Source organism: Malaya genurostris, chromosome 3 (assembly GCF_030247185.1).
Source record: "Malaya genurostris strain Urasoe2022 chromosome 3, Malgen_1.1, whole genome shotgun sequence".
Taxonomy (NCBI): Eukaryota; Metazoa; Arthropoda; class Insecta; order Diptera; family Culicidae; genus Malaya; species Malaya genurostris.
In genome coordinates, this window is record NC_080572.1 from 281,954,656 (window position 1) to 281,981,230 (window position 26,575).

The 26,575-nt window shown below is 38.0% G+C and overlaps 1 protein-coding gene across 1 annotated transcript in view; it reads right to left on the reverse strand.

Annotated features, from left to right (window-relative positions):
- The window catches only part of LOC131434357 (uncharacterized), a 289,695-nt gene extending 268,196 nt beyond the window's left edge, over positions 1 to 21,499 (reverse strand). Inside the window, exons 1-3 of the mRNA XM_058601025.1 lie at positions 19,594 to 21,499; positions 11,592 to 12,419; positions 1,769 to 3,046 (exon numbers count right to left, since the gene is read on the reverse strand). Of these exons, the coding sequence (XP_058457008.1) occupies positions 1,769 to 3,046; positions 11,592 to 12,419; positions 19,594 to 21,499 (4,012 nt within the window). The remainder of the gene's footprint in view (positions 1 to 1,768; positions 3,047 to 11,591; positions 12,420 to 19,593) is intronic.
- Between the last annotated feature and the right edge of the window lie 5,076 nt (positions 21,500 to 26,575).

Here is a 26,575-nt window from a genome sequence, read left to right on the forward strand (position 1 = left end):
ATTCGCTGAACGAATTTGATTAGTAGGAGCCCGAAAATTATTTTTGGGGTCGTTTCGAAATCCAAGGTGACAAATTTTGGTTGACATGTATTCTTTGAAAACTGTTATAATGGAAATATTTTTGGAACGGATTTGATGATTAGATGCAATAAAACAATGTTTGAGATTGTTCCGAAATATAATCCGGCGACTTCCGGTTTTACGAGATTCCTTGAAAACCCTTGAAATAAGAGTATTATCGGAACAGATTGGTTATTAAAAAATTATGTTTGAGCTCGTCTCCAAATTCGATATGGTGATTTCTGGTATATCAAGATTTCTTGAAAATCCTTATTCATATTGTAGGGGTCGAGTCGACCTCAAACATCGTTATTTGGTACCTACACATCAAATCCGTTCTGCAAATATCCATACATTGAGGTTTTTTACGCGGATTACCCAAGTTACACATTTTTCTTGTTTTGTTTTAGAAATTCATGAAACGTCGAGATCTGGTGTTATCCCGAAATTGTTTTCAAGTAAACCCTGAGCCTATTTGCTGCCTGCAAGCTATTCGAAATAGTTGTCAGCTGTGTTGTTCTGTCTCGTACAAAAAGTTATATATCAATCGAAATACAAATTTGCTCGATTTTACCTCGACCTGCTTTTCGCGGATGGAGGAAAGGGTTCAAATTGATGCAGTGTGCACCGATCCAGAAAGCAGCATTCGATCGTATAGACCACCGAACTCTATTACGTAACCTGATGCGACTTGGTGCGACACACAAGTTCATGGAATGATTGAGTTCCTATTTGTGTGGTAGAGAAATTCTACGAGTACCGTTGGGAACCTCAGTTTCATCCCCGTTCGCGAATAGCTCAGGAGTTCCACAAGGCAGTAATATGGGACCCCTTCTGTTCGCACTGTTTGCCGCTTTGCTGCTTGGTTATGGATGCAAGCTGAAAAATATCAGTTTGGTAAGGAGTCCATGGTAGCTCGTTTGGAACTTGCGGATTGAGCATGTTCAAACAAGATTTTTTTCGGCTTGCGCTGAAAGATGTCGCCTGTTCGGTCTTGACACCTTGGAACGACAAAGGAAGATCCAACAAGCTGCATTTGTGGCGAAGATTATCAACGGCGAAATCGACTCTCCATCAACAGGCTTGCTTCAACGAAGATTGCAGCGTGTGTTCGAATTTTCTCCCTAGTAGAAAATTTATTTGATTTCAAACCTCGATTTTATAACTTGACCTTAGATTATTATTATTAGAATAAGAACGGTATTATCACACCGTTAGGTAGATTGAAACAGGGTTTTTTTTCTGTGAACTTTTACACTCCCGCAGGGGTGTTTATTGTGAAATGCCTGCGGATAGTCTAATTGTTAGTATTTTTTCAATGCAAAACTGGTGGCTTGTTTCACATTTCAATTATCGACATGAATTGTGTATGTTATTAATTAATTGCACCGTTTGGTGGTATTTAACAGTATATGAATGGAACGGACGGTTTCCTGATGATTTTTAATGCAACCGATGCTGCGGCAGCATGAAATCGAAACAAATCGCATTATGACACATTTCTTTGCTTGAAGTGATTCAAACATAAAACACAGAATTAGTTACACAGACTTTTATTTCCGTTTTGATGACATCGGTTACAACTTCTTTCATTACGGGAGCGGAAGCGGAAGTAGCACTGCGCTGACAGACACAGGGCTTCCTTTAATGTGACATAACGAATAGACAGACATTCACTGCACGTACGTATGAAAACCACGACGCGTACCTGCGGTTCCGTCGGTGAACTGCAACAGTGAAGAAGTGCTGCTGTTGCTGCTGCTGATGATGGCACTCCGTTGGCCGGCATCATTATCATAATCAGATTCCACCAGCGGTGGCAATTGTTCGACGGGGACGCTAGCGACGGGGACGGACCGGGACGGGTCCCAGTCTAGTCTAACCGGATATTCGACGTGAGCTGAGTCGTAAAAATGGTCCACGGCCGGGCTGGTCCGGCTGTCGTTTGGGATTTTATGACTTTCCAGCAAGCCGGAGGTGGTGGTGGCCATTTCGCCTTCGTCTCGTTGAGTTGCAAATGAATTCACGTCCACCGATGACGGATCTGCACCATCAGTTATTTCCAGTATGCCAATAGTAACGGAGTCAGCATCAGCATCATCGTCATCTTCGCGCGTCGGATGCTCATCGTTGGAAGGCTGCTCATGCTTTGATGAATTCAAATGTGTCGCATTCCACCGGTTCTGGTCACTGTCAGTTGTCTTTCCAAGTTGCCACTGGTCATTACTTCGGTCACGGATGGGCTCCGGCGATGGCCCGATGGTGGTGGCCCGTTGGTCGGCAAGTGCAAAACGAGGATCAATCATAAACAGACCGTGCTGGTGATAGACATCCATCGGATTCCAGTTGAAAATGGCTACGGTGTTGAATATGTCCTCTCGATTCCGGCTCGTATTCAAACAATCGTCCCGGCCACTGTCGTCCGAACGATTTTGCGCCAGTTGCTCTTGTGGCTCATTGGCATTCCTGTCATATGATTGTCCTCGAAAGCTGCCTACACCGTGGTCGGATGCCGTTTCGTTAACGTCCGGATTTAGACGGGAACTTTTCATCGCCGAATCGACGGGATCAAACACAGCGCTTCCAGCGTGGTCATCATCAGCCAATAAATTAATTAGATTATCGTCATTTATTTCGACGATTTTTGCTTCTTCGCGTTCAGTGGACACAAAAGGCGAACCGCGTGGCACAAGTGTCTTCGAGAACGTTAGCAAATCGTCCAGGACAGCATCAATCAGGGGAACATTTTCCACTACATTTGGTTGCTGGCCCCGTTCTGCCCTCGCTGTAGCGAATTGATCGAATATCTCGTGGTTTTCCCGTTCGTTGGGTGGACTGGGATAGGGCGTCGGAACCCGTTGAGTCGATGACCTGCCACCGCCATAGTCTCCCGGCTGCAGCAACGGTGGAGAGATATTTCCGTTCTCGAAGCGGACCCATCGGCGGTAGGATGCTGTGGGTTCCGAAGCATCGCATCCGGCTGGAACTGAATTAGATTCGATTAGTTATAGTCGGTGTCGCGTTCGGGAATGAAGGTGGTGGGGAGACACAGGCAACAGCCACGGGAAAGGAGGGAGGGTTTGACTACTGCACAGTGGCCCTGGATGGATGTTTGGTTCGAGCGGAAATTTTTTCACGCTGAGTTGTTTGGAGTGGAAAGTTTATCCACTGATTTATAGTGAAAACGTGTGGAAAAACGTACATTCCGTTACATTAGGGTGGTTGCGTTTTATTGTTTCAGTTTCAGTTTCCGTTTTATTTTTCCGCTGTGATATCGTAGTTTTGCTTTCAACAGTGCTTTTTCAAAGGAGAATTCTGCTAACGGGCTTATCAATGGCAACAAACAGTTCGAAAAAAACACCACTCTCTTTAGCCGCAGAGGTAAGCACACACACTCACACAAACTCGCACGCTAGTCAAATATGAAAAATCGCTTGGTTTCGTGTTTTTAATGTTACACGTTTTTCTGTTTACTGCTTGGTTCCGATGAAATACACGAATTTTAAATGAAACACTACGAAATCAACTCAGCGAAACAACAGCGACTCTCAATGAGCAAGTTTGTCAACGAACGCAAAATTTTTCGTATGTTTGGTCTCATCTTAGTGTGCCATGCTTTTTCCTATGCACGCGCCAGAATTTAGCGATTAGTTTTAAAACCAGATTCAAATCGTTATTACAAAATTGCGTTTTTGATTCAGTAAAATTTTATGTTGTGAAGAGTAGAGTTTTTGAGCGGGATTCGATGGTGGATTCATCACTTCGGTTCTTTGGAATTCGTGTTCGATAGAGAACAATTCCAGGTATCTCATCAGACCAAATACAAGTTTGGTCATATTGATATACGGTGTTTGAATTGTGGTAAATCGCATTCGAAAGACGTTTGTCCAATGTTTCATGTTCGAATTGCAATGGAAATCATAAATCCAATTGTTTGAAATGTCCTGCCAGGGGAAAAAATTGAACGCTCGTTCGCTTAGACAACAAGTCAAATTAACAACCTTAAATGTACAGAACATACCTGAAAATCAAAAAACCGTTACAAATGCCACGCCTAATTCTTCTAAGGCACTTATTTCTTCGAATTTAAAACAAAAACCCTTCTTAATCCACCTAGTGGTGTGATAATGCCTTTCTCTTCTTTCATAACAGTCTCATGAAAATGTATTTCATAATTGTATTAAATAATTTCGGATACTAATTTCGAAACTAATTGATTCAGATTGATTCGAGTATTTCACAAAAGCATGCATCAGTGTTTATGTCACACAGTCAGCATCATTTTTCCAAATTAGTGCTTGACATTTGCGTTGCCTATTTGTAATCAGTGATGCTAATCTAAAAACCCTTCTTAATCCACCTAGTGGTGTGATAATGCCTTTCTCTTCTTTCATAACAGTCTCATGAAAATGTATTTCATAATTTTATTAAATAATTTCGGATACTAATTTCGAAACTAATTGATTCAGATTGATTCGAGTAGTTCACAAAAGCATGCTTCAGTGTTTATGTCACACAGTCAGCATCATTTTTCCAAACTAGTGCTTGACATTTGCGTTGCCTATTTGTATGAGAACAGTGATGCTAATCTAAAAAAAGCCTTCTTAGTCCACTTAGTGATGTTTTCATATATCTTGAAAAATCACCATAGGGGGGAGTACATGAAATTTTCGAAATCGAAAAAAAATTTTTGATGCCAAAAGGCTTAGAATTGCATGAAACGTCGAGATTTAGTGTCATCTCTAAAAAATTTTTTTTTGAAAAAATCGACTTTTTGGGACTTAGAAAAAATATGAAAGTTGATTTTTTCTAAAAAATTTTTTTTGAGATGACACTAAATTTCGATGTTTTATGCAGTTTTAAGAGTTTTGGCATCAAAAAAAAATTTCGATTTTGGAAATTTCATGTACTCCCCCCTATGGTGCTTTTTCAAGATCGAAAATTGTCAAACCTTTACCACCGGGCAGCACCCCTTAAGCATGTCCGATTTAGGTCAAATTTTGCATGAAGGCTTTTTTCGAGGTGCTTAAGCTTCTGAGCACTAGAACTTTACGAAAATAGAGTTGATCCCAAAATTTTGGCACCCTTATATATACAAGAGCGGTAAAAATCAACGTGTTTTGTCGGTTACGTCACTTATACCATCATATATCTGGAACCAAAAGTCACAACCATTTGATCTTCGAACTTGATCAACGGCCCGACAGTAGCTTTCAAACGAGCCCAAGTTTGTTAAAATCGGATCAGCCATCTCTGAGAAAATTGAGCGCGTTCAAATACAACGCTTTTTGTCGGTTACGTCACTTATACAATCATATCTCCGGAACCAAAAGTCACAGCCATTTGATCTTCGAACTTGATCAATGGCCCGGTAGTAGCTTTCAAACGAGCCCAAGTTTGTTAAAATCGGATCAGCCATCTCTGAGAAAATTGAGCGCGTTCAAATACAACGCTTTTTGTCGGTTACGTCACTTATACAATCATATCTCCGGAACTAAAAGTCACAGCCATTTGATCTTCGAACTTGATCAATGTCCCGACAGTAGCTTTCAAACGAGCCCAAGTTTGTTAAAATCGGATCAGCCATCTCTGAGAAAATTGAGCGCGTTCAAATACAACGCTTTTTGTCGGTTACGTCACTTATACAATCATATCTCCGGAACTAAAAGTCACAGCCATTTGATCTTCGAACTTGATCAATGTCCCGACAGTAGCTTTCAAACGAGCCCAAGTTTGTTCAAATCGGTTCAGCCATCTCTGAGAAAATTGAGCGCGTTCAAATATCTTCGAAAAGTGCACACACATACACACATACACACACATACACACACACACAGACATTTTCCGATCTCGACGAACTGAGTCGAATGGTATATAACACTATGGGTCTCCGAGGCTCCGTTCGAAAGTCGGTTTTTCCAGCAATTCTAATACCTTTCTATAGAGAAAGGCAAAACAGGTACGCCTTCCAATTCGTCTTCTAACGAAAACAATTTATTGACAGGTAGATCGACCCCGTCATCATCTTCTTCTAATGACAGTTACGCTTTGGTAACAGGTAGAAAACTACCACTTAGTTCTTTTAATGTAAATAATCACAGGAACGCCTTGCAGTTCATCTCCTAACGAAAACAATTTATTAATAGGATGATCGGCCAAATCATTTTCTTTTAATGGCAGATCTAATGGCAGTCTACCTACCAAAATTCCTTCAATGCCATTCGCTTCTTTAAACGAAGTCGATTTAGGCTATATAACTGAAAATAAAATGATCTACCTACAAGATCCACTTTTTCAAGTGATCTTCCGAATGAATTCGACTTCACCACTTTTTGAAGCATTTCGAATCGGATGCAGTTTCCAAATAATATTATAATGAATTCAAAATATAACAGTGATGTTAAATAATTATTTGAATGTTTCAAATTGGAATGCTCGATCTTTAAAATCGAATGAAAATGAATTATGTGGTTCATCGATTTGACAGGTTTACTGGAATGGGTGGTGGAGTTGCCATTTAGTTATTGAAAGCTTGGGAATCGAAGTTGAAACCATTTATGGAATTTATTTCATCGCTGGAGTATATTTGTCATTCCAATGCACCGGCGAAAAATTAAATTTGCAAAAACTCACAAGATTTTTCGTAATAGGGGACTTAAATGCAAAGCATGTCCAGTGGAATTGTAGGCAAAATAACCGTAATGGAAAAATACTTCATAATCAACTCTCTGTTGGTTACTTTTCAGTTCTTTATCTTGTTTCTCTTCCGTGAAATCCCCATCTACAATTTATCTGGTTCTAACAGATCAAAGTCACATTTGTAGTGAACCGATTACACATGCTGACTTTGACTCAGATCATCTTCATGTGACATTCAGACTTTCCAACGAAGCTTTAATTAATCCAATTAGTTCTATTTTCAACTATCATAGAGCTAATTGGTTGGATTACAGATATCACATTGAAAATCATGTGGATCATGAAACTATTTTAGAAAATTCTGCGGACATCGACACAGCAATTGATAATTTGAATTATTACATTATCGAAGCTAGAAATCTTTCAGTTCCCAAAGCTCAAACTAAATTAAATTCTCCTATCATCGATGACAATCTTCAACTGCTCATTCGGTTGAAAAATGTTCACCGACGACAATATCAACGTTCTCGTGATCCTGCTATGAAAAACATAGTTAAGGATTTACAAAAAGAAATTAAACATAGATTTACTCTTTTGCGAAATGAAGTTGAACAAATTAAACCATATTCTAAACCTTTCTGGAAACTTTCTAAGGTTCTTAAGAAACCTCAGAAACCAATTCCTGCTCTCAAGGAAGGAAATCAAATACTTCTTACAAATGGCGAAAAAGCTCAAAACTTGCTCAGCAGTTCAAGAGTGTCCACAATTTTAATTTGAACGTTGTGAGTCCTATTGAAAATGAAGTCTCACTGAAATATGATCATATTTCAACTCAAGTGTTATTACATTATTGAGACGAATTTTGATGAAATTAAGTCAATCATTAGGAAGCTTAAAAACATGAAGGCTCCTGGTAATGATGGAATTTTTAATATTCTTATTAAAAATCTTCCCGATGTTGCCTTGAGACTTCTGGTTAAAATTTTCAACAAGTGTTTTTCATTAGCTTACTTTCCAAAAAGATGGAAAAACGCTAAAGTAATTCCTATCCTGAAACGTGATAAAAACCCAGCAGAAACATCAAGTTATCGACCAATTAGCTTAGTAAACTTTTTGAAAAAATTATCCTGTTGAGAATGATGACTCATATAAATGAGAATTCAATTTTTTTACCAGAGCAGTTTGGATTTCGTCATGAACATTGAACTACTCATCAACTTGTCAGAGTAACGAACATGATAAAAGCAAATAAATCTTCTGGGTTGTCCACTGGAGTTGCTCTTCTAGACATAGAAAAAGCATTCGACAATGTTTGGCACAAAGGTTTAATAGCAAAAATCTCTGATTTCCAGTTTCCTATTTATTTGATCAAAATGATTCAAAATTATTTAACTGATCGTACTCTTCAGGTTAGCTATCAGAATTGTAAATCTGATAAAAACTGATAAAGCCGTACGAGCTGGTGTTCCGCAGGGTTCGAGCGTAGCTCCAATCTTGTATAATATTTTCACTTCTGATCTTCCAAATCTACCCGTTGGTTGTCAGAAATCGCTATTCTGTGACGACACAAGTCTGTTAGCCACAGGTAGAAATCTAAGAGTGATCTGCAGTCGCCTACAAAGAAGTTTAAATATTTTCAGTGATTATCTGTCAAAATGGAAAATTAAACCAAATGCAGCACTTTACCCTATACCTCCGGAACCGGAAGTCGGATTCGGATGAAATTTAGGAATTCCGTATGGGATCAAAAGACCTTTCATTTGAATATAAGTTTGTGGTCAAACCATCGCTGAGAAAAGTGAGTTAGATCCATTTTGGTATATATGAACACTATTTCCGGTACTTCCGCAACTGGATACCGGGAACTAGGATAGCCGGAATCGGTTTGTTTATTTGTCTACTGATAATGACTATCGATTAGTGTAGTTTTGAGACCAGTTTAGAATTTTTTTACGGTTTTTGTTTCGCCGGTACAAGTGACGGTGTACAATATTGGACACACTTTACCCTATAACTCCGGAACCGGAAGTGGGATCCGGATGAAATTCAGGAATTCCGTATGGGACCACGAGACCTTTCATTTGAATCTTAGTTTTTCAAAATCGGTTCAGCCATCTCGGAGAAAACCTAGTAAGATTATTTTACACATACGCACACACACGCACACACACAGACATTTCTCAGCTCAATGAACTGAGTCGAATGGTATATGACACAATTTTCACTAGTCGGTTTTTCAAGTGATTGCATAACCTTTCTATATGAGAAAGCAAAAAGATTTCATTCCACGCATTCTAATGATGCCCACTGATATGTCATTTCAGTTTGAACACTATTTTCTCATCCGTTTAACTTTTATGTTAGCGTCAATAATCGAAAATGTCTGTGTGTGTATGTGGGTGTGTGTGTGCACTTTTAGAAGATATTTGAACGCGCTCAATTTTCTCAGAGCTAGCTGAATCGATTTTAACAAACTTGGGCTTGTTTGAAAGCTACTGTCGGGCCAGTGATCAAGTTCGAAGCTTAAATGGTTGTGACTTTTGGTTCCAGAGATATGATTGTATAAGTGACGTAACCAACAAAACACGTTGATTTTTACCGCTCTTATATTTATATAAGGGTGCTAAAATTTTGGGATCACCTTTATTTTTGTTAAGCTCTAGTGCTCAAAAGTTTAAGCACCTCGAAAAAAGCCTTCATGCAAAATTTGACCTAAATCGGACATGCGTAAGGGGTGCTGCCCGGTGGTAAAGGTTTGACAATTTTCGATCTTGAAAAAGCACCATAGGGGGGAGTACATGAAATTTCCAAAATCGAAAAAAATTTTTGATGCCGAAACTCTGAAAATTGCTTGAAACGTCGAGATTTAGTGTTATCTCGAAAAAAATTTTGTTGGAAAAATCAATTTCCCAAAACTCCCAAAAACTCGAGATGACACTAAATCTTGACGTTTCATGCAATTCTAAGCCTTTTGGCATCAAAAATTTTTTTTCGATTTCGAAAATTTCATGTACTCCCCCCTATGGTGATTTTTCAAGATATATGAAAATTCCACTAATTGGACTAAGAAGGCTTTTTTTAGATTAGCATCACTGTTCTCATACAAATAGGCAACGCAAATGTCAAGCACTAGTTTGGAAAAATGATGCTGACTGTGTGACATAAACACTGAAGCATGCTTTTGTGAACTACTCGAATCAATCTGAATCAATTGGTGTCAAAATTAGTATCCGAAATTATTTAATAAAAGTATGAAACATATTTTCATGAGACTGTTATGAAAGAAGAGAAAGGCATTATCACACCACTAGGTGGATTAAGAAGGGTTTTTTTATATATATTTTGTCCTGTTGTCCGCTATATAAATAGGTTGGGGCCACTATCATAGAGCATTAAATTGAGTTTTTTTTCAATAATCATTAGAATTAATAAGTAGTTTTGATTTTCTACATCTAATCTAATATTATTGAGTTACGAAGTGTGCAGGGGTCCGCTAGTTGAAATATAAATATCAATATATAATTAAAATTATGTTACGGGTACCAAAAAAAGTACTTGTTGATGATAATTTGAAGAAGAAAAACAATTTTGTTTTGTTACATTATGAGAAAACCTGGCAACTTTGCGAAACCAAATGAGATGAAAACAAAGCGCAATCAAGTGAACTAAGTGAAAAACTTTCATCTCATATTTTTGAAGACTTTTATTGTTTGTCGGGCAGTTTTTGAAGTTTTTAATCGTTAGCTAAACAAGTGGCAAGTGAACATTACTAATTATGAAGCCATCCAGAATTCAATGGTAGTGTAATTGTGCGAAATAGTGATCATGTTTTGAGACGAATCGTTTAGTAGATATTCAGAAACATGACGAACTGTAAATCTTAAGACGAAAATGTGTCCTAAATCGAAAAGTGAGTTTGTTTTAAATGAAACGATCACCGAAGAATTTAAAACCATTTCTTCTCAGTTTGGTTCAGGTACGTTGTAAGATATTATTCATGTTCAAAGTAATGAGCTGAAGGGATGAGATGGAAATAGGAGCTCAGATTAAATAGGGAGCCCTTGCCCTATTTTTGATAAGAACATAATTCTGATAATTGGAATGTGTATTCAAGCTACTAACTAACTACATCTGATGGAGTGGTTCCGAGTTTAAACATTTACTGTTTGACAAACTTTGAATTCCCGCGTCAGTCGAAATCCTATATGCTCTATCCGGCAGCAACGAATACCGGCAAAACCAAATCCGCGTTGTACGACGTTGTAATAGTTGTAATGTAGTTTTTCCGAATTTTTACCGAACTAAAATTATACACTAGTATTTTATGTCAGGTTTGTATATCCGGAACCAAACCATATTTTTTTAAAACTAATTGCAATTTGAATAACAACAGCATCCTTGAATTCGGATCCACCAAATGCTAACCGCTTGACTTCACTGTGGCATGGCATTTTTTAATTGCATACCGGTTTAGTTTAGTGAAATGAAATAGTTTCCAATAGCAGTAAACAAACGGTAAAGCATAATTGAGTTCAAGCTACAGCAGTGTGATGTTCAACTTGATACACACACGAATACAAAAAAAAAAAGAACAACCACCCTCCTAAACCAAACTGACTTTCAACTCATCAATCAAATACCGTTCAGTGTAGGTTGAGAAAATCGGAATGGCAGTTTTTCACGGCATGCTGCGGTGCGAATTTACTCCACTCTACATTGCAAGGCCGTCAGTTTGTATTCAATTATTTTCCAACACGTTTTCATGGGGAGAAAAATGGCTGTTCGGTTGTGTGTGTGTGTGTGTGTGTGTAAAATGTGCAGTGTTCTCCAAACAGTGGTTGGTGTGAACGAACAAAATGCGGGAAGTTGGGAAGAAAAACCTACGAACCTACCGTTGTTCTGTGTGTCGCCATAATTTTCCAGCTGCTGTCCGGTGGTTTCCCCGTCCAATCTCGGTATTTTTCGATTTTCACTTTTCTGATCTTCCTCCTCCTTCTCCTCTTTCAGGGTTTCAGTGCTGCTGTTGCTGCTGACCGGGCACTCACAACAATCAGTTGCATCGGCCAGAACCAGAGTGTTCCCACTGCTGCAATCGGATCCGACAGGAGATTGCTTCCGATGCTGGGGGCAGTTTGGACGGTGGTGTCGAAATTCGTTGCTCCACAGGTCAAATCGTTGGAATTCCTCCGAGCGTTGTTCGTACGGACCGAAAATATACTCACCATCGGTGAAGCTAGCATAGCGTGTGCCGTCCCCGGGTTCAATCGGTGGTGCAGGCGAATGTCGCTCACCGAACGATTTGTGCACTGGATTGGAATTTTGTCCAAGCCGAAGTCCGCTGCTGGAAGCGTGTTTATCAACACCAGCGGGCCTGTCGGTGTACTGCCACTGACGGTACTCATTTGGTTTGACGCTAAAATTACATCCAGTATTTACGTTCTTGCTCAAAAATTTATCATCCGTTAAATTTGTTTTAAAATAATCATCCGTTAGCTCGCGGACATCGGTGCCACCGGTGCCACCGGTGCCAGTGCCAGTGCCGTCCAGTGGCTGTCCGAAATCAGGGCAAACATTACCGGTCCTGACATACGATACCGTGGCTGATGGCGTTGAGTTCCGACGACAGTTTTGGGAAATTGTCGGATTGTCAGTTTGGCCGGTGACGACTTGCAGTAACGCGGAAGTCCGCGGGGTGGCGCTGCGGTTATCGCAGATTTGCGCTGTAATGGGGCAATTTCAGTTTAATTGAAATGGTGATAGCACAAACAGATGGATTCGGGAACAAGCGCACATTAACACAGTTCCGGCGTAATGTCGGACGCGGGAAGACTGACGTCAAACGTCGGGACTGGATCGAGATAACGTTTTTGGGGAGGTAAAATTTCTGGACGGGAACAGGCTACTGCGATCTGTTGTTGTTGTATTTTTTTTTCACTGTAAAAACAACTTAATAGCTCTTCTACTAATATTATTCGACCGTCAACGCATTTTTTTTACGATGGAAATCGGATGTGGTGTGCAAACAGGAAGTGTGGCCAAAATAAATGGAGCTTAACGACAATTTTTAAGGCATCAAACACGTTTTTCATGGACGACAGTTTTTAGTTTATTTATTAATGAACATAATTAATCCGTAAAGTCAGTTAACTGTAACAACGGGAATGTTCGATTGGTATTTTGAACTACTAAAGTGTTCTGCTACTCTCACTCGATGATGATGATGATGATAATAAAGGATAAGCATGAGCAGTGAAAAATTCATTGGAAAACCTCAGCAATTAGTGTGCAGTAAAATTGCAAAAAAAAAGAACCCTCGAGAGTCCCGAACCTCATTCCGGTGTTCGATTGTTTTGCCTGATAGGGATGAGATAATGCCAGCGAGGAGCATCATTCACATTGATTGAAAATGCAATCATCTGGCCGGCAACAAAAACACGAGCGAACGGGAAATTTTATCCCGAGCGGGAATATCCTTGTTCAGTGTTGGTCAATAGTAATTTGCTACATCGTTATTGCGGATTAATGAACGCTGTTCGCTGAAACACTCTTCACTCTCGCATTACTTTCCAATTTACTTGATGTTTGACTACATCGAAGCAACAAAAACAAACCAAAAAAAAAAAAAACCAGCACAAAGCTTCAGTAATATAATTTACAATTGGGCTAGCTTTTGACTGTTGAACATGATGAATGTATTTAAAATTGAATTTTGTACTCGGAAAATTGGACGGAGGCAATTAGGCTTTTTGAATTTTGAAACTGGATGTTTTATTTTGAAATCGACATATTAATCTATTGCAGACATAAATCTTTAAACATGGGTTGTCGCAGCCCCCTCAAATTTATTCGCTTTTTTCTGTGTCTGGAAGTAATAAAATGAATCCCACTGCAACCCAACTTCGTAATTCAAGGAACGTGCAATTTTTAAACTTTAAGCTAAAGAAAAGCGTATCGTTTTCTCCTGGAAACCTCCGCGGCCAAATGATTTGACGTGTCGTGGGCGGTTCAAATGATTCTAACGTGAAGATTTTTACATTGAATTTTTTTTCGAAATGCTGGAATTGTTGTCAAGACGATGAATTGCTTAATTTGCAGCAGACTGTGGATCCGGACTAGATGCACGGTAAAAATTGCGACATTTACATGTGATATTACACGTCAAACCCAATTGATCTTGATTTAAATACCCTGAAGTCGATTTACCTCAAGGTGGCGGCAATGGTAACGCGTATGCACGGATTGCAAAAGAACGCAGGTTCGAGTTCTGTCTCTGAGTGTATCTTTTCCAAAAAGTTTCTCATTCATTTGGCTTCTCCAATATATGTTTCCACTCATTCATTGATAAAACTGAAACTGAAGTCATTTTTTACGCGGAAAATGCGTACCGCACCAAAAATCACCGGAAAAAAACATATAGGTTCGGAAATCCGCGTAACTTCGTGTAAAAAAAGTCGCAAAACTAGAGACATTGCTGTTGTCAAATGTCTTCAAAAGTTCAAGAAACATCGAGAGCTGGTGTGATCCCGATCGACTTTGAGATTTTGAGATTTCCGAATCCGATGTAATCTCTAAAAAAAATTTTAACATCAGATCAAACAGTATAATTGGGAAAATTTGAATACCAAGTAATTTCAAAATCCGCGTAAAAAGTCGCTTAAGAACCGTGACCTTAGATGTAGTATAATACACCGAAAGCTCAACTAACGAACTAAACCCGATCTAAATGACTTGTAAATAGAATTATTTTTCAAAAAAAGTTCACGTTTTTTGAAACCTACTTCGTTAATTGATATTCCTTGAAAACCCTTACAATATGAAATTAGATTATTTTACGTTTCGCATTCAGCTCATCAGTGCATTAGTAGATTATGTTGACTGCTAATGCCACCTCGCGGATCAACATAATCCGCTTAGCAGACGTAAAGTCATTGCTATTTACAATGCACTTATTTACACCGAAGTGCTATGTCTATCCTGACGTCCCAGGCGAAAACGAATTTACGATTTTATAATCAAAACAGTTATGTGCACTTCTGCACAAATCGGTACTCACGAGGTACCAAAACCAGAATGAATGAAATTAGAGTTTAAAAAAAATATCGATAAACCGGAAGTCGCCACATAGGATTTCGAAACGAGTTCAGAAATTACATTTACTCTTCAAACCCGTTCCAAAAATATCCAATTGTATGGTGGTTTTCATGGAATATCAATTACTCGGAAATCGTTTTCATTTTATGCAAAAACCGTTATTTATGAAAATTTGACTTGATGTCCTCATTCTGATAAAACTTTCAATTCTGGCAATAAAAAGAATTAAGATTAAAACCAGGGTAAAAAAATTATATAAAAAAAGCTTCATTTTAGCCTTTCTCATATAAAAAGGCTGTACAATCACTGTGAAAACTGACTTTTTAACACTCCTAATACCAAGCCTAAAAAAGTTGGAACGGTAACTTTGAGCTATCATAGCTCAGTTGTTACTTGACCAATTTCGATAAATTTTACACCCCCGAATTTTGTGAAGTTTGTGGATTATTTTCAGTATATCATTATTGACGATTTTTTTTTTAAAAAAAGTAACGAAAACCTGATTTTTCCCGTTCCAAGTTCTTTTTCAAGCTCAAAATATGCCCTATCTGCATTCATTCGGCACCTGTATCGCGAATCGGATATTGAGAACTTCAACTTTACCGAGTCATAACTTTGTTGTTAGTCAACCGACCTTCAAATTTGTTCACCATTGGAAAGGTACTACATCCCGAAATAAAATGTACCAAAAATCGAAAGATAGGGTTATCTACCCAAAGTTATAATGAAAACTGTGGATAGATGACCTAAAAAAGGTGAGGTTTTTTACAATGATCGTAGATATCTCGAAATTCAAAGCGATGACCTTTAGATTTTTACACATCATTCGATTGCTAGTGATACCAGCTCCAACTTTCGCTCAACTACCATTCGTGCACAGTCAAGAGAAAAACCTCAAAAAATCGATGAACCGATTTTTTTAGATTTACGGAAAACCTAAAACAAAATCAGAATTTTAGTAGTTATCAATTGCGTTTGGGTTGTGCATAAAAATTGTTTAGATCTTTTGTCCAATACAAAAATATAATTATTTTTAGAGTTTAGGTATATTCACCAACATTTTTGAGATTTTCAGTGGAATCCAAGTTTCAGTTTTTTTTTGTAAAGTTCATTCATAATAAATTTCCAACTGGAATAATAAAAAAATATATGTCATAAAATTTAAAAGTTTTGATTTGATTTTCTTTGCAAAATTTTCCCAATAATAGAAATTCTCTGTATTTGCACCAAATTTCTTGAGATTCTTAGAACGGATATATAATTTTGGTCATCAATACATTGTTTCTGGTAATGATTTCAATATTTTGAAGCAGAAAAATGCACATGTCATCGTTTTAATTTTTGAGTTATATACAAACATGTGAAAAAAAAATGAAAAATTCATATATATTTAGAAATTCATCGATTTTTTTAGGTTTTCTTTTGACTGTGCAGGAATGGTAGCTGAGCAAAAATTGTAGCTGGTATCACTAGCAATCGAATGATGTGTAAAAATATGTAGGTCATCGCTTTGAATTTCGAGATTTTTACGATCATTGTAAAAAGTCTCACCTTTTCTTTGGTCATTTATCTACAGTTTTCATTATAACTTTGGGTAGACAACCCTATTTTTCGTTTTTTTCAGAGCATTTTATTTCTGGAAATAGTACCTTTCCAATGATGAATAAATTTTGAAGATCGGTTGACTAACAACAAAGTTATGATTCGGTAAAGTTGAAGTATTCAATATTTTCTATGCGACGTTTATGCCAAAGGAAAGAAAATAGGAAAGCAGATAGGGCATATTAGGCGCGCGAAAAAAACCTGGAACGGGAAAAATCAAATTTTCATTGGTTTTCCTTTGCCAATCGTCTGCTACAAAGTTTTGGAATCAATCTACGAGCTTCACAAAATTCGAGGGAGCATAATTTATTGAGATTCGTTGAAAAACAGTGAAGCTACCGTTCCAAGTTTTCTAAAAAAATCTAGAACATTTTATTCGGATCCAACTTCCGGTTCCGGAACTAAAGCGTGATAAGTAGAAAATTACCAATTTCATTAGTATTTTTTCACAAACGATGGTCAAAAGCAGGTACAAATGACATAAAACTGTCTGATAAATTCTTTTACTTTGCAAAGCTTGTTAGTTTGTGAGCATTAGAACTTAATTCGGCACTACTGGTTCCCCCTTTTCCTGTTCCGGAAGCACCGGAAGTGGTGAAGAAATACTCCAAAATAAGAACTCACTTCGATTTCTCTGTGATGCATGAACCAATTTTCACAAATCTCAATTTAAATCAAAGCTTATGTTATTTTCAAAGCTACTGTGAAATTTCATCCGGATCCGACCCCCGGTTCCGCAGTTACAGGGCGTAAGTGTCAAAGTTTTAAATTCGTCATGACAATATGTACAACACCGAAATAAGAAGGAAACATAAAACGAACGATGCGTGCTTTGTTCTATTTCGTACACGCTATGAAGAAATCGAAACGGTTACGGGTGTCTGCTACTAGTGTGTAATATTGGTAAAAGACGGTGCTGCAGTTGATTGAAATTTTAGCTATTCTATGATAAGTGCGACCGAAAGAATAAACGAATGCCAATGGATTCAAACATATTTAAAAAAAACTACAAGGATCAGCCCGATGGGGTTGTTCGAACCATTGATGTGGAACAAGACTATCAAAATTTTTCATTATCAATCGTGTTCATCTTATATAAATTAGAAATTAATCTCGCTACCAATCAAAATTCCAATCATATATAATTGAAATACGTGGCTTGATACATTCCAATCGAAACTTAGAAATATTTCCAATCAAATAATGAAATAATATTAATAATTGATATAAAATATACTGAGCTGAGTGAGTGTTTCAAACCATTTCTACGTGTAGTTTTCCTTGAGTTTCAGATTTGCACCCCTATATAGAAAATAAAGATGTAATGATAATAATAATAATAATAATAATAATAATAATAATAATAATAATAATAATAATAATAATAATAATAATAATAATAATAATAATAATAATAATAATAATAATAATAATAATAATAATAATAATAATAATAATAATAATAATAACAATTATTATTATTATTATTATTATTATTATTATTATTATCTTACTACATGTTTTATGCTGCTGATTCAAGCTGTTTAGCTTGACTTACACAGGCAGAAGTAACAGAAACGCAGGTTCGTTTCGTTTGTTAGATTTCGTTCAATTGATTTAATCGAAATAGAGGTACAAATCCCATAAAACTGTCTGATAAATTCTTCTAGTTTGCAGAGCTTGTTAGTTTGTGGGCATGAAAACTTAATTCGGTACTACTAATCTCCTCTTTTCATGTTCCGAGAGCACCGAAAGTGGAGAAAAAAAACTCCTAAAACTAAATTCACTTCGATTTCTCTGCGATGCTTGAACCGATTTTCACAAATCTTGATTTGAATTGAAGTTCATACTGTCTTTAAAGCTACTGTGAAATTTCATCCGGATTCGACTTCCGGTTCCGCAGTTACAGGGCGATGAGTGTCAAAGTTTTTAAATCGCCATATAGAATGACAATATGTACAACATTGAAAGAAAAAGAAAACACAAAACTAACGATGGGTGCTTTGTTCAATTTCGTAAACACTATGAAGAAATAGAAACGGTTACGGTTGTCTTCTACTGGTGTGTGATATTGGTAAAAAAAACGGTGCTACGGTTGATACAAATTTTAGCTATTCTATGATAACGCAGGCTCGCTTCGTTTGTTAGATTTCGTCTAATTGGTTTAATCTAAATAAAGCTTGAGATAGTAAGTCTAGGTTCAACTAGATTCAAAACGAACCAACTTCGGCTGTACCGGTCATCTCAATCCGGTTTCGGAAGAATTGAAAATGATGATTAAAAATTACAAAAAGGATCTCACTCACTTTTCTTCAAAATGGCCAAATCGATGTTCACAAACTTTTATGTTCAAAAGAAAAGTCTTATACTTCATATGGAATTCCTAAATTTGTTGTGGATACTACTTCCGGTTCCGGAACTACAGGGTAAACAGTATTTGTAGAGTTTGTTACAATAAGTCCAAACAAAATTTCCTATTTCTATTCAATGAACAGTTGTTTTTGTGAATTCCACTATAATATTTTTGATGTTATGAGTAATATGAGAAAAGCATCTTTACACCACTAGGTGGATTATAACAGGTTTTTTTTATTCAATCAAATGAATCAATTTAGTTTCTTAATCAGTTGCTAGCTAGGGACTTTAGCTTTCCATTGATTTATAGATGTCCGCATAATGTACACTAAGTCAGAAGTTAAGAGCTTAAAATAAAAGGGTACCGGTAACCGAATTTATAACCCCTACTTTTACAAATAGAATAGTTATCGTGATCAGTGATAATTCTAACCAATTGGTACAAATTGAATAAAAGAGAATATCAATGATGATAAACACTACCAATGGTCCCATCTACTAATGACGGTTTATCTATATTAACTTTTCTTGAAAACAATGAAGCGCAATTCTTTAATCCTAAATGAAGGCTAAAATAGAGAATGGACTAGGCTAACTTGTTCATTTTAAGAGCCAAAAAGTATTGATTCATTTATCTGAAATCTAGGGATATTAATATTTGTATTTGGTTCTGTGACTTGTGATCCAGCTTTAATCAAGAATGCCATGAGTTACGCTTAAAATTCCAGTTTCCCACAGTTTACCGAAGCCCGACCGAACAGTACAATCGCAGTAGACTATGACAGTAACACATTGCACACAGCACAGAACGAACAAGAGAACAAATCGAACGAACACGATATTCACCTCCACAATCCGCTCCGTCACTGCCGAAAGGGAAACTTTCTTCGGAACACCGCCCGGACGGGATCCGGCTGTCGTCGCACTCACACGAATACGCCGGCGGTGGTGGAAACTCGAGCAGATCTTCGACCCGCCAACTACGCGCTGAATCTCGACTGTCGGACCGGTGGATCGTTCCGCCGGGGCCTACCGGTGGCGGCGGTGACAGACTGGGCTTGTCAGACGGTTCGTAATTACTTTCAACACTTTTACCGGCACCGTAATTACAGGGAATGTCGCCGTCGACGGGCAACGCATCACCACCGGCTGCTGCCCGATGGCCTTCATTAGCCTCCGACGGTGGAATTGGGGCGGTGGCGGAGACAGCAGAAGAGACGAAATCATCATCAACGGCAGTAGTCGAATCGACCCGATGGGCACGTGTGTTTGTCACACGTGCATTAGCAGCCGGATTCCGATCGGCGGTGTGGGGATAAATTTCATTTGAATTTAAATTAATCCAATTACGATTTGGCTGATTTGCTACATTTAATTTTGAATGTTGCTCGTTAGAGATTTCTGGAAGGATCTGCCGGGAGTTGGAATCAGCTTCATCGTTCGGAGTGGTCCGGGCGATGCCCACATCGAGTCGACTACTGTTTGTAATTAGTTTTTCATTGTAATTATGATTTTCATCTATTTTTTCATTTAATAATTGGTCGTTTGTTTTTACAGTTGTGGTTGTTGTTGGCTCGGGCTGCCGTTGGTGATGGTGACGTTTGTCGGAATGATTGGCCGTCGACGTCGTCGCATTTTCCTGGTGGCAATCAGTCACGGTAATCAGCGGTGCAGGACTTTCTGCTTTGGAACTGCAATCAATGTTTGAGCTAGGAATCGTATTCGAATTTATGCTATCATCATGCCGTTTGTGGGTTAGACTGTCGGAATCACGGAACTCATTGTGACCCGAACAGTTGGTTGAAGTTGGAGTTGGAGGTTTGCTGGCAATGCGTTTCGATGATGATGCTGCCGATCTAGTTTTGAATGGCGGTTTTGATTGAATTCCGTCCTGATGAAGACCTACGTCATCGTGGAATGTGTTACCATGCGCCGACGAGGGACGACTCACGTACCTTTCTATGGTGTGACTGGTTTCGAGAACTTTCGGAAGCTCCCCGTTTTCTTCGTGGTTTGCCAAATTTTCCTGTATACGTAAGTGAATTTCTATTCCAATGCCGCCCTGCAGTTGATCGATGGGTAGGAAATATTTTCTCGGTGGAGGCGGAGGCGGTGGCGGTTTCGGTTCCCATTCCATGCCGAAAACTGCCGCTTTGTCGCGTGGTTGAATTTTTTCCTCCACCGATGATAGGGGTATTTTACGTTCACCTCTATGACCCGGTTTGATGGCATTATTTCCCGTATCATCGTCCCGAACTTTTCCCGGCCATCGTTTGTCATAAACTCCATTATCACTCTGGCCCTGCCCTACCGTATTACCCTTGCCGCCCCAGTCCACCAGGACGACATTCGCCTTATCGAACATTGTCCGCAGTGGATCGATTTTGTGTTGCTTTCGAACTCGTTCGTCAAAGTACACGCTTTCGTGGCTGCCATAGGGCCGAGTTCCGTCATATGCAAAGGACCCACCTTCTGCTGTTTTCCCAAACGCCGGGCTTCCGTCGTAAGGGGAAGGACTCCGTGCCGGCGGCCAGATATTGTCGCAAGATCGATGCCTTGGCAGACGACGATTGATCCGGAGCACGGTGTCACGGTTGATGCAGGGAGTCCTCGTTCGTTCACCCCACCCCGGCACTGGTTCCCGTTGTCTCGACCGACTGGGACGCTGATGCTGCTGATGCTGCTGCCAGCCTACAGATGGGCGGGATATTTTTTTTTGCGGTTCAACATGCATGGGTGCCAGCGTGGACATCAGGCAGGATGGGTCGAGAAAAAAAAGAAGGGAAAATAATGGCAGTTATCAATCGTTTGAATAAGCGTACGGAAAGGAACGAGAACAAAAATACACACGTGCACACTGAACACAAATGTGACCGTGACAGTTGCTGTTGTTGTAGTTGTTGTTATTATTGTTGGTGTGGAGGAGTTTATTTCGCTTCGATGATGGACATTGCTGTTATGATGGTATGTGTGCTCGGGTCAAGGTTGAATCTTCTGCAGAAATAGGTGTTTTGTTTTAAATCATTACTTTTTGAGCAATAAATAAAAATGAAAATGAGTTATTTATGCGATATGGCATTAAATCTATCGTTTACAATAGTATTAGAAGAGAGAAAAGTTGTTAACTGTGATACGGTTCTATCTTACATTTTGAAAAAATCTTGTGATATTTTATTCTATAAGATGCGCATACATGGAGCGTCGTAGTTTACGTAAATTTACGTTCAATTTAATAAAATTCATCGAAATAAAAAAAAAACATTGATATAGAGCGGGAGCGGTGACTTGAATCGAGAATCATTGGATCACGAAGTACATCCGTTAATCGACTAAACCACAGAAGCACACACCTGGAGTGGAATCTATGACTATCACCTTTTGAAATTTGGAATCATATACGGTGAAAATCACATAGCGTCTTTATCACCTAATTTATCAGCTTTCTGTCAAAATGAAGGTGATGGCAAAATAGTTATCGATTTTCATATTGGGAAAAGTTATAAAGAAGCAACTTGAGAAATAATTCGTCCTTTCGGTTGAGTTGAAGCAGTAAATATGCCTAACGTCAGAATTCATACAAAACGAATTAATTTCCGTATTGTTTGGTAGCATCATAAGGAGTGTATCGAATATAAGCTATCCACATACATTTGTGTTGTACGGATGTATTTGTGAGGGATTTTTATGCTCAGATCACAGCATGCAGTGCGTTTGGCAGTCAGCTTTCGTTTGTTTACTTGTTTGTGCGGTTGAAATTCTGTGTTTTCAAAATGTCGCGTATTGGAAAGGAAATGAAAATTAAGGTTCGTGACACATGGCTAAGTAAAAAGGGTATTACTATGCGAAAACTGGCGAAGCGGTTTGAAATTCATCATGCCAGTGTTGAAACCAGCATTTGGTTGTTTGGGGAACAACATTTTTTGGATGAGCTACCAAGAAGCGGCAGAAAACCCGGATCTTTCAACCCGAAACTTGACCAGAAAGGGGTATCTCTAATCAATGCCAATACGTGATTTGGCCAAAAAAACAGGAACGAGTGTCGGAATGATCCAGCGTATCAAGAAGCGAAATCACCTGAAGACCTACAAGAAGCAGAAAATCTCGAAACAAAGTGTATAACAGGAGAAGCGAGCAGCAACAAGGGCCCGGAAATTGTATTCGCGTCTTTTGCAGTGTCTGTATACATGCGTTTTGATGAACGCTGAGGACTCAAAAACCCTTCCAGGTCCACAATACTTTACTGTCGTCGTTGGGGAGGATGTGAGCGATGCGGACAGGTCGATTCAACTGGAGAAATTCAGTCGACAGGTACTGGTATGGCAAGCAATATGTTCCTGTGGTTTGAAGTCAACCACTTTTCACACTACCGGAACTATAAATGCAGAAATCTATCGAACTGAGTGTCTCCAGGAATGATTGCTGCCTTTATATAAGAAGCATAGTACACCTCCACTGTTTTGGCTGGATTTAGCGTCGGCTCACTATGCCAAAACCACTCTCAATTGGCTTGCGAAAGAGGGTATAACTGCCCTCAGCTTCGACCCATCGAACGTTACTGGGCAATCGTGAAGAGGGTCTTCAAGAAGACTGGTAAGGCAGCTGGAAACATGCAGGAGTTCAAAAAAAAAGAAAAAGATTGGGCTCAAGCGTCCAAAAAACTCGATGCAACAGTTGTCCGGAACTTGATGAAGAGCGTTCGACCAAAAGTTCGAAAATTCGTGAAGAAATATCCCAAATTTCATCCGGTTTTCATTATGCTCAAGTTAACCTGGTACAATAAAGCATCAATTTTTAGTTTGAATAAAACACCGTTTTTTATCTTAATTTGAAAGCAAAATTTTTGAAAGCCTATTTTCGATACACTCCTTATTGTATATTCTTTCCAATTGAGATATCGTTTTACCTTTTTTTATATATATAAAAAATAGGTATAGAATTCGCTCAAACTTTCGAAAATTTTTCCGAGGCCCAGAGGGCTGAATGACATATACCAATCGATTCAGCTCGACGAACTGAGCAAATGTCTGTGTGTGTGTGTGTATGTGTGTGTGTCTGTATGTGTGTTGTCAACTAAGAGGTCGAGATCTCAGAGATGGCTGGACCGATTTTGATCAAACTAGTCGCAAATGAAAGGTCTCCCCGTCACCCAAAACGCTATTGAATGGTTTTGAGATCGGATGTTTACTTTTTGAGTTATTCGAAGTTTTATGTCAAAATTTGTTTTTTGACAGTATCTGTCACAATTGACCTTGAAAACAGAATATGTTTTCAGACTTAGATTTCGCACGATAATACCTATTCAACGAGCCATAGATTGTTAAAATCCGTCCATTTTTAACGGAGATATCGAAATTTTTGTTTAAACGACTTTTCCCCCTATTCCAGCAGTAGGAGTTTTGAGCGCTGTATGACAAAGCAATGCTTGGGAGCAACGGAAAACACGATTTTTTATTCTGTTACATACAATTGTTTCTAAGTACCAAAAAGACTGTGTGCAGCATCCTTTTTCATGACAATTTGCCTCGGACCGATTTTAGCACGGCTCGTTTTTGGCAACATAATCGTTCGAATATGACATATATATACCAGATGATGGCAGAATTTTTTTAATTATATTGTTTCAAACTACTGACAGCAATAAATGCTGAAAGAACATAACATCCATATACCATTCGAATCAGTTCGTCGAGATCAGCAAATGCGTGTGTGACAAATAATTTCACTCAATTTTCTCTGAAAATTTCTTTTCTACAAATTCAGATTCATACGAAAATTCGTATGCTCCCAAACAAAGTTCCTGAATTATGTTTGGTTCCGACCTCTGGTTCCGGAACTACAGGATGATATATGAAACGAAATCAAAATTGTGTAACTCATTCTTCTCGTAGATGGCTGAACCGATCTAAGATTCAAATGAAATCTAAGAATCATCTAAGATGCAAATGAAAAGTTTCAAGATTCTTTAAAACATCTTGCTCTTCAGTCAGATCCAACTTCCGGTTTCGGGGATACATTGTGATTGGTATAAAAATGTCTATTCCACATAAATTAATCAGGTTTATCGTGTTAGCAGATTTGGATAGTCGATAAAAAAATTTAACTTTTTTCAGTTTTAGTGGTATTCAGTTTTCGATTCAGAAGGCACCTAAAAATTTAACTCGTGCTATGATTTCTCAAAGATTCACTGATTTTCAAATATTTTGAAACAAATGTAAACTATACAGCTATTCAGGTGAATTAATCTGACTTCGGCCATACCGATTTTAGAATTCCGGTTCCAGTATAAAATCGTTTCTCAAAGCTCAATCGTTTTCTCAAAAAAGCCTAATAAAATTTCAGAAACAAAAATTCAAATTTAATTAAACTTATATACAAAATTAATTAGTTTTATACATACATACAAAAATTAAGGAAATTTAATCCAATTAAGCTTCAAAGTTGTACTCAAAACTGTAATTTATTCGTCATATGGCCATACGAATCGGTTTGGGTTATGCTGGTTCCTGAATACCGGCTCTGGAAGTACCTTAAATTACCGTAAACTCTAAAGTGGAACTTACATATCATGGCATGTTTAATCGATTATCACACTTCTAGATTTAAATTCGATTGTATTTGCAGTTTCGACATTACAGAGTAATGATTACAATCTCAAATTGTCGCTTTAAACGACGGTCATTAAAATAATGTAATGAAAACTTAAACACCGAAGAATATTCATGCGAAAAACACATGCGGATTGATAAAAAAAGGTATCATCTCACTGCTAGGTGGATTAATTACGTTTTTTTTTCCTGTAATAAGAATGAATAACCATTGTTAAACAGTGGTAGTGACACCGAATTCAAACACCTTCCTATCAAGTTTTTTACGTTCCTTCAGAATCTAAGAAACAACCAATTGTAGGGAAAAGTGCTATAAAGCGTCCCTGCTGGCCAAAACGCCCCCCTCCCTTTTTTAAGTATTGGAGACTTTTCTACAGAAAAGTTTTATCACTAACAGTATCTTTTCCTAAGATCTTTTTGCTATGCAAGTTTGGCAGTTATCGTTTGCAGGAAAATATGAAAAAACTGAAAATAGGGAAAATGGGGTAAAACGTACCCCCGAGGCATAATGCACCTTTTGCTGTTCTCAAAAGTTACCAATTTTTTTCATTGAATTTTTAATGAAACTGAAAGTCTGCCATAACAACAGATTACTATAAAATTTTGATAGCGATGGTTCAATCATACCTGGAAAACTTTTAAAAAACCAATTAAGTCTCTGTGTCTCTGTAATTTTCTAGGGCGAGAAAGACGATTTTAATTGTGTAACCAGTGAACTTCTTTGCCAATCATACGGGTTTCTAAAATTAATTTTAATACATACGATATATTTGCCATTTTATAGCATAATCGTCAAATTTATCGTCTCATATTTTTTGGGGCAAAACGACCCGAATTGTGTGCGGCAAAATGCTCAAGAATTCGCTTACAACAATTATCCATAAGTTATCAATTTAGTGAATAATAGTGAACAATCTTCCACCTGGCAAATATTTCGTCAACGGAAAATCTAAAGCTTTCTTTAAAGAAGAAGAAGAAGCTTTATGAGGGTGCATATTAATCGTTGTTTAAGGTCATCGTCCAAGTACCATGCGCGCGGGTGGTTTTAGGAAATTTTCGATGGAAATTTCGAAAAATTTGACAAAACCAAAAACATAGAGACCTTTGAAATACTTTTATATATCTACAGGGTGAAAATGACTGGAAAATTCGGAGGATTTTACGAGTCTTATAAAAAATAGCGCTGAAAATATGAGCTTTTTTTGTAATTTTTCACAATTATT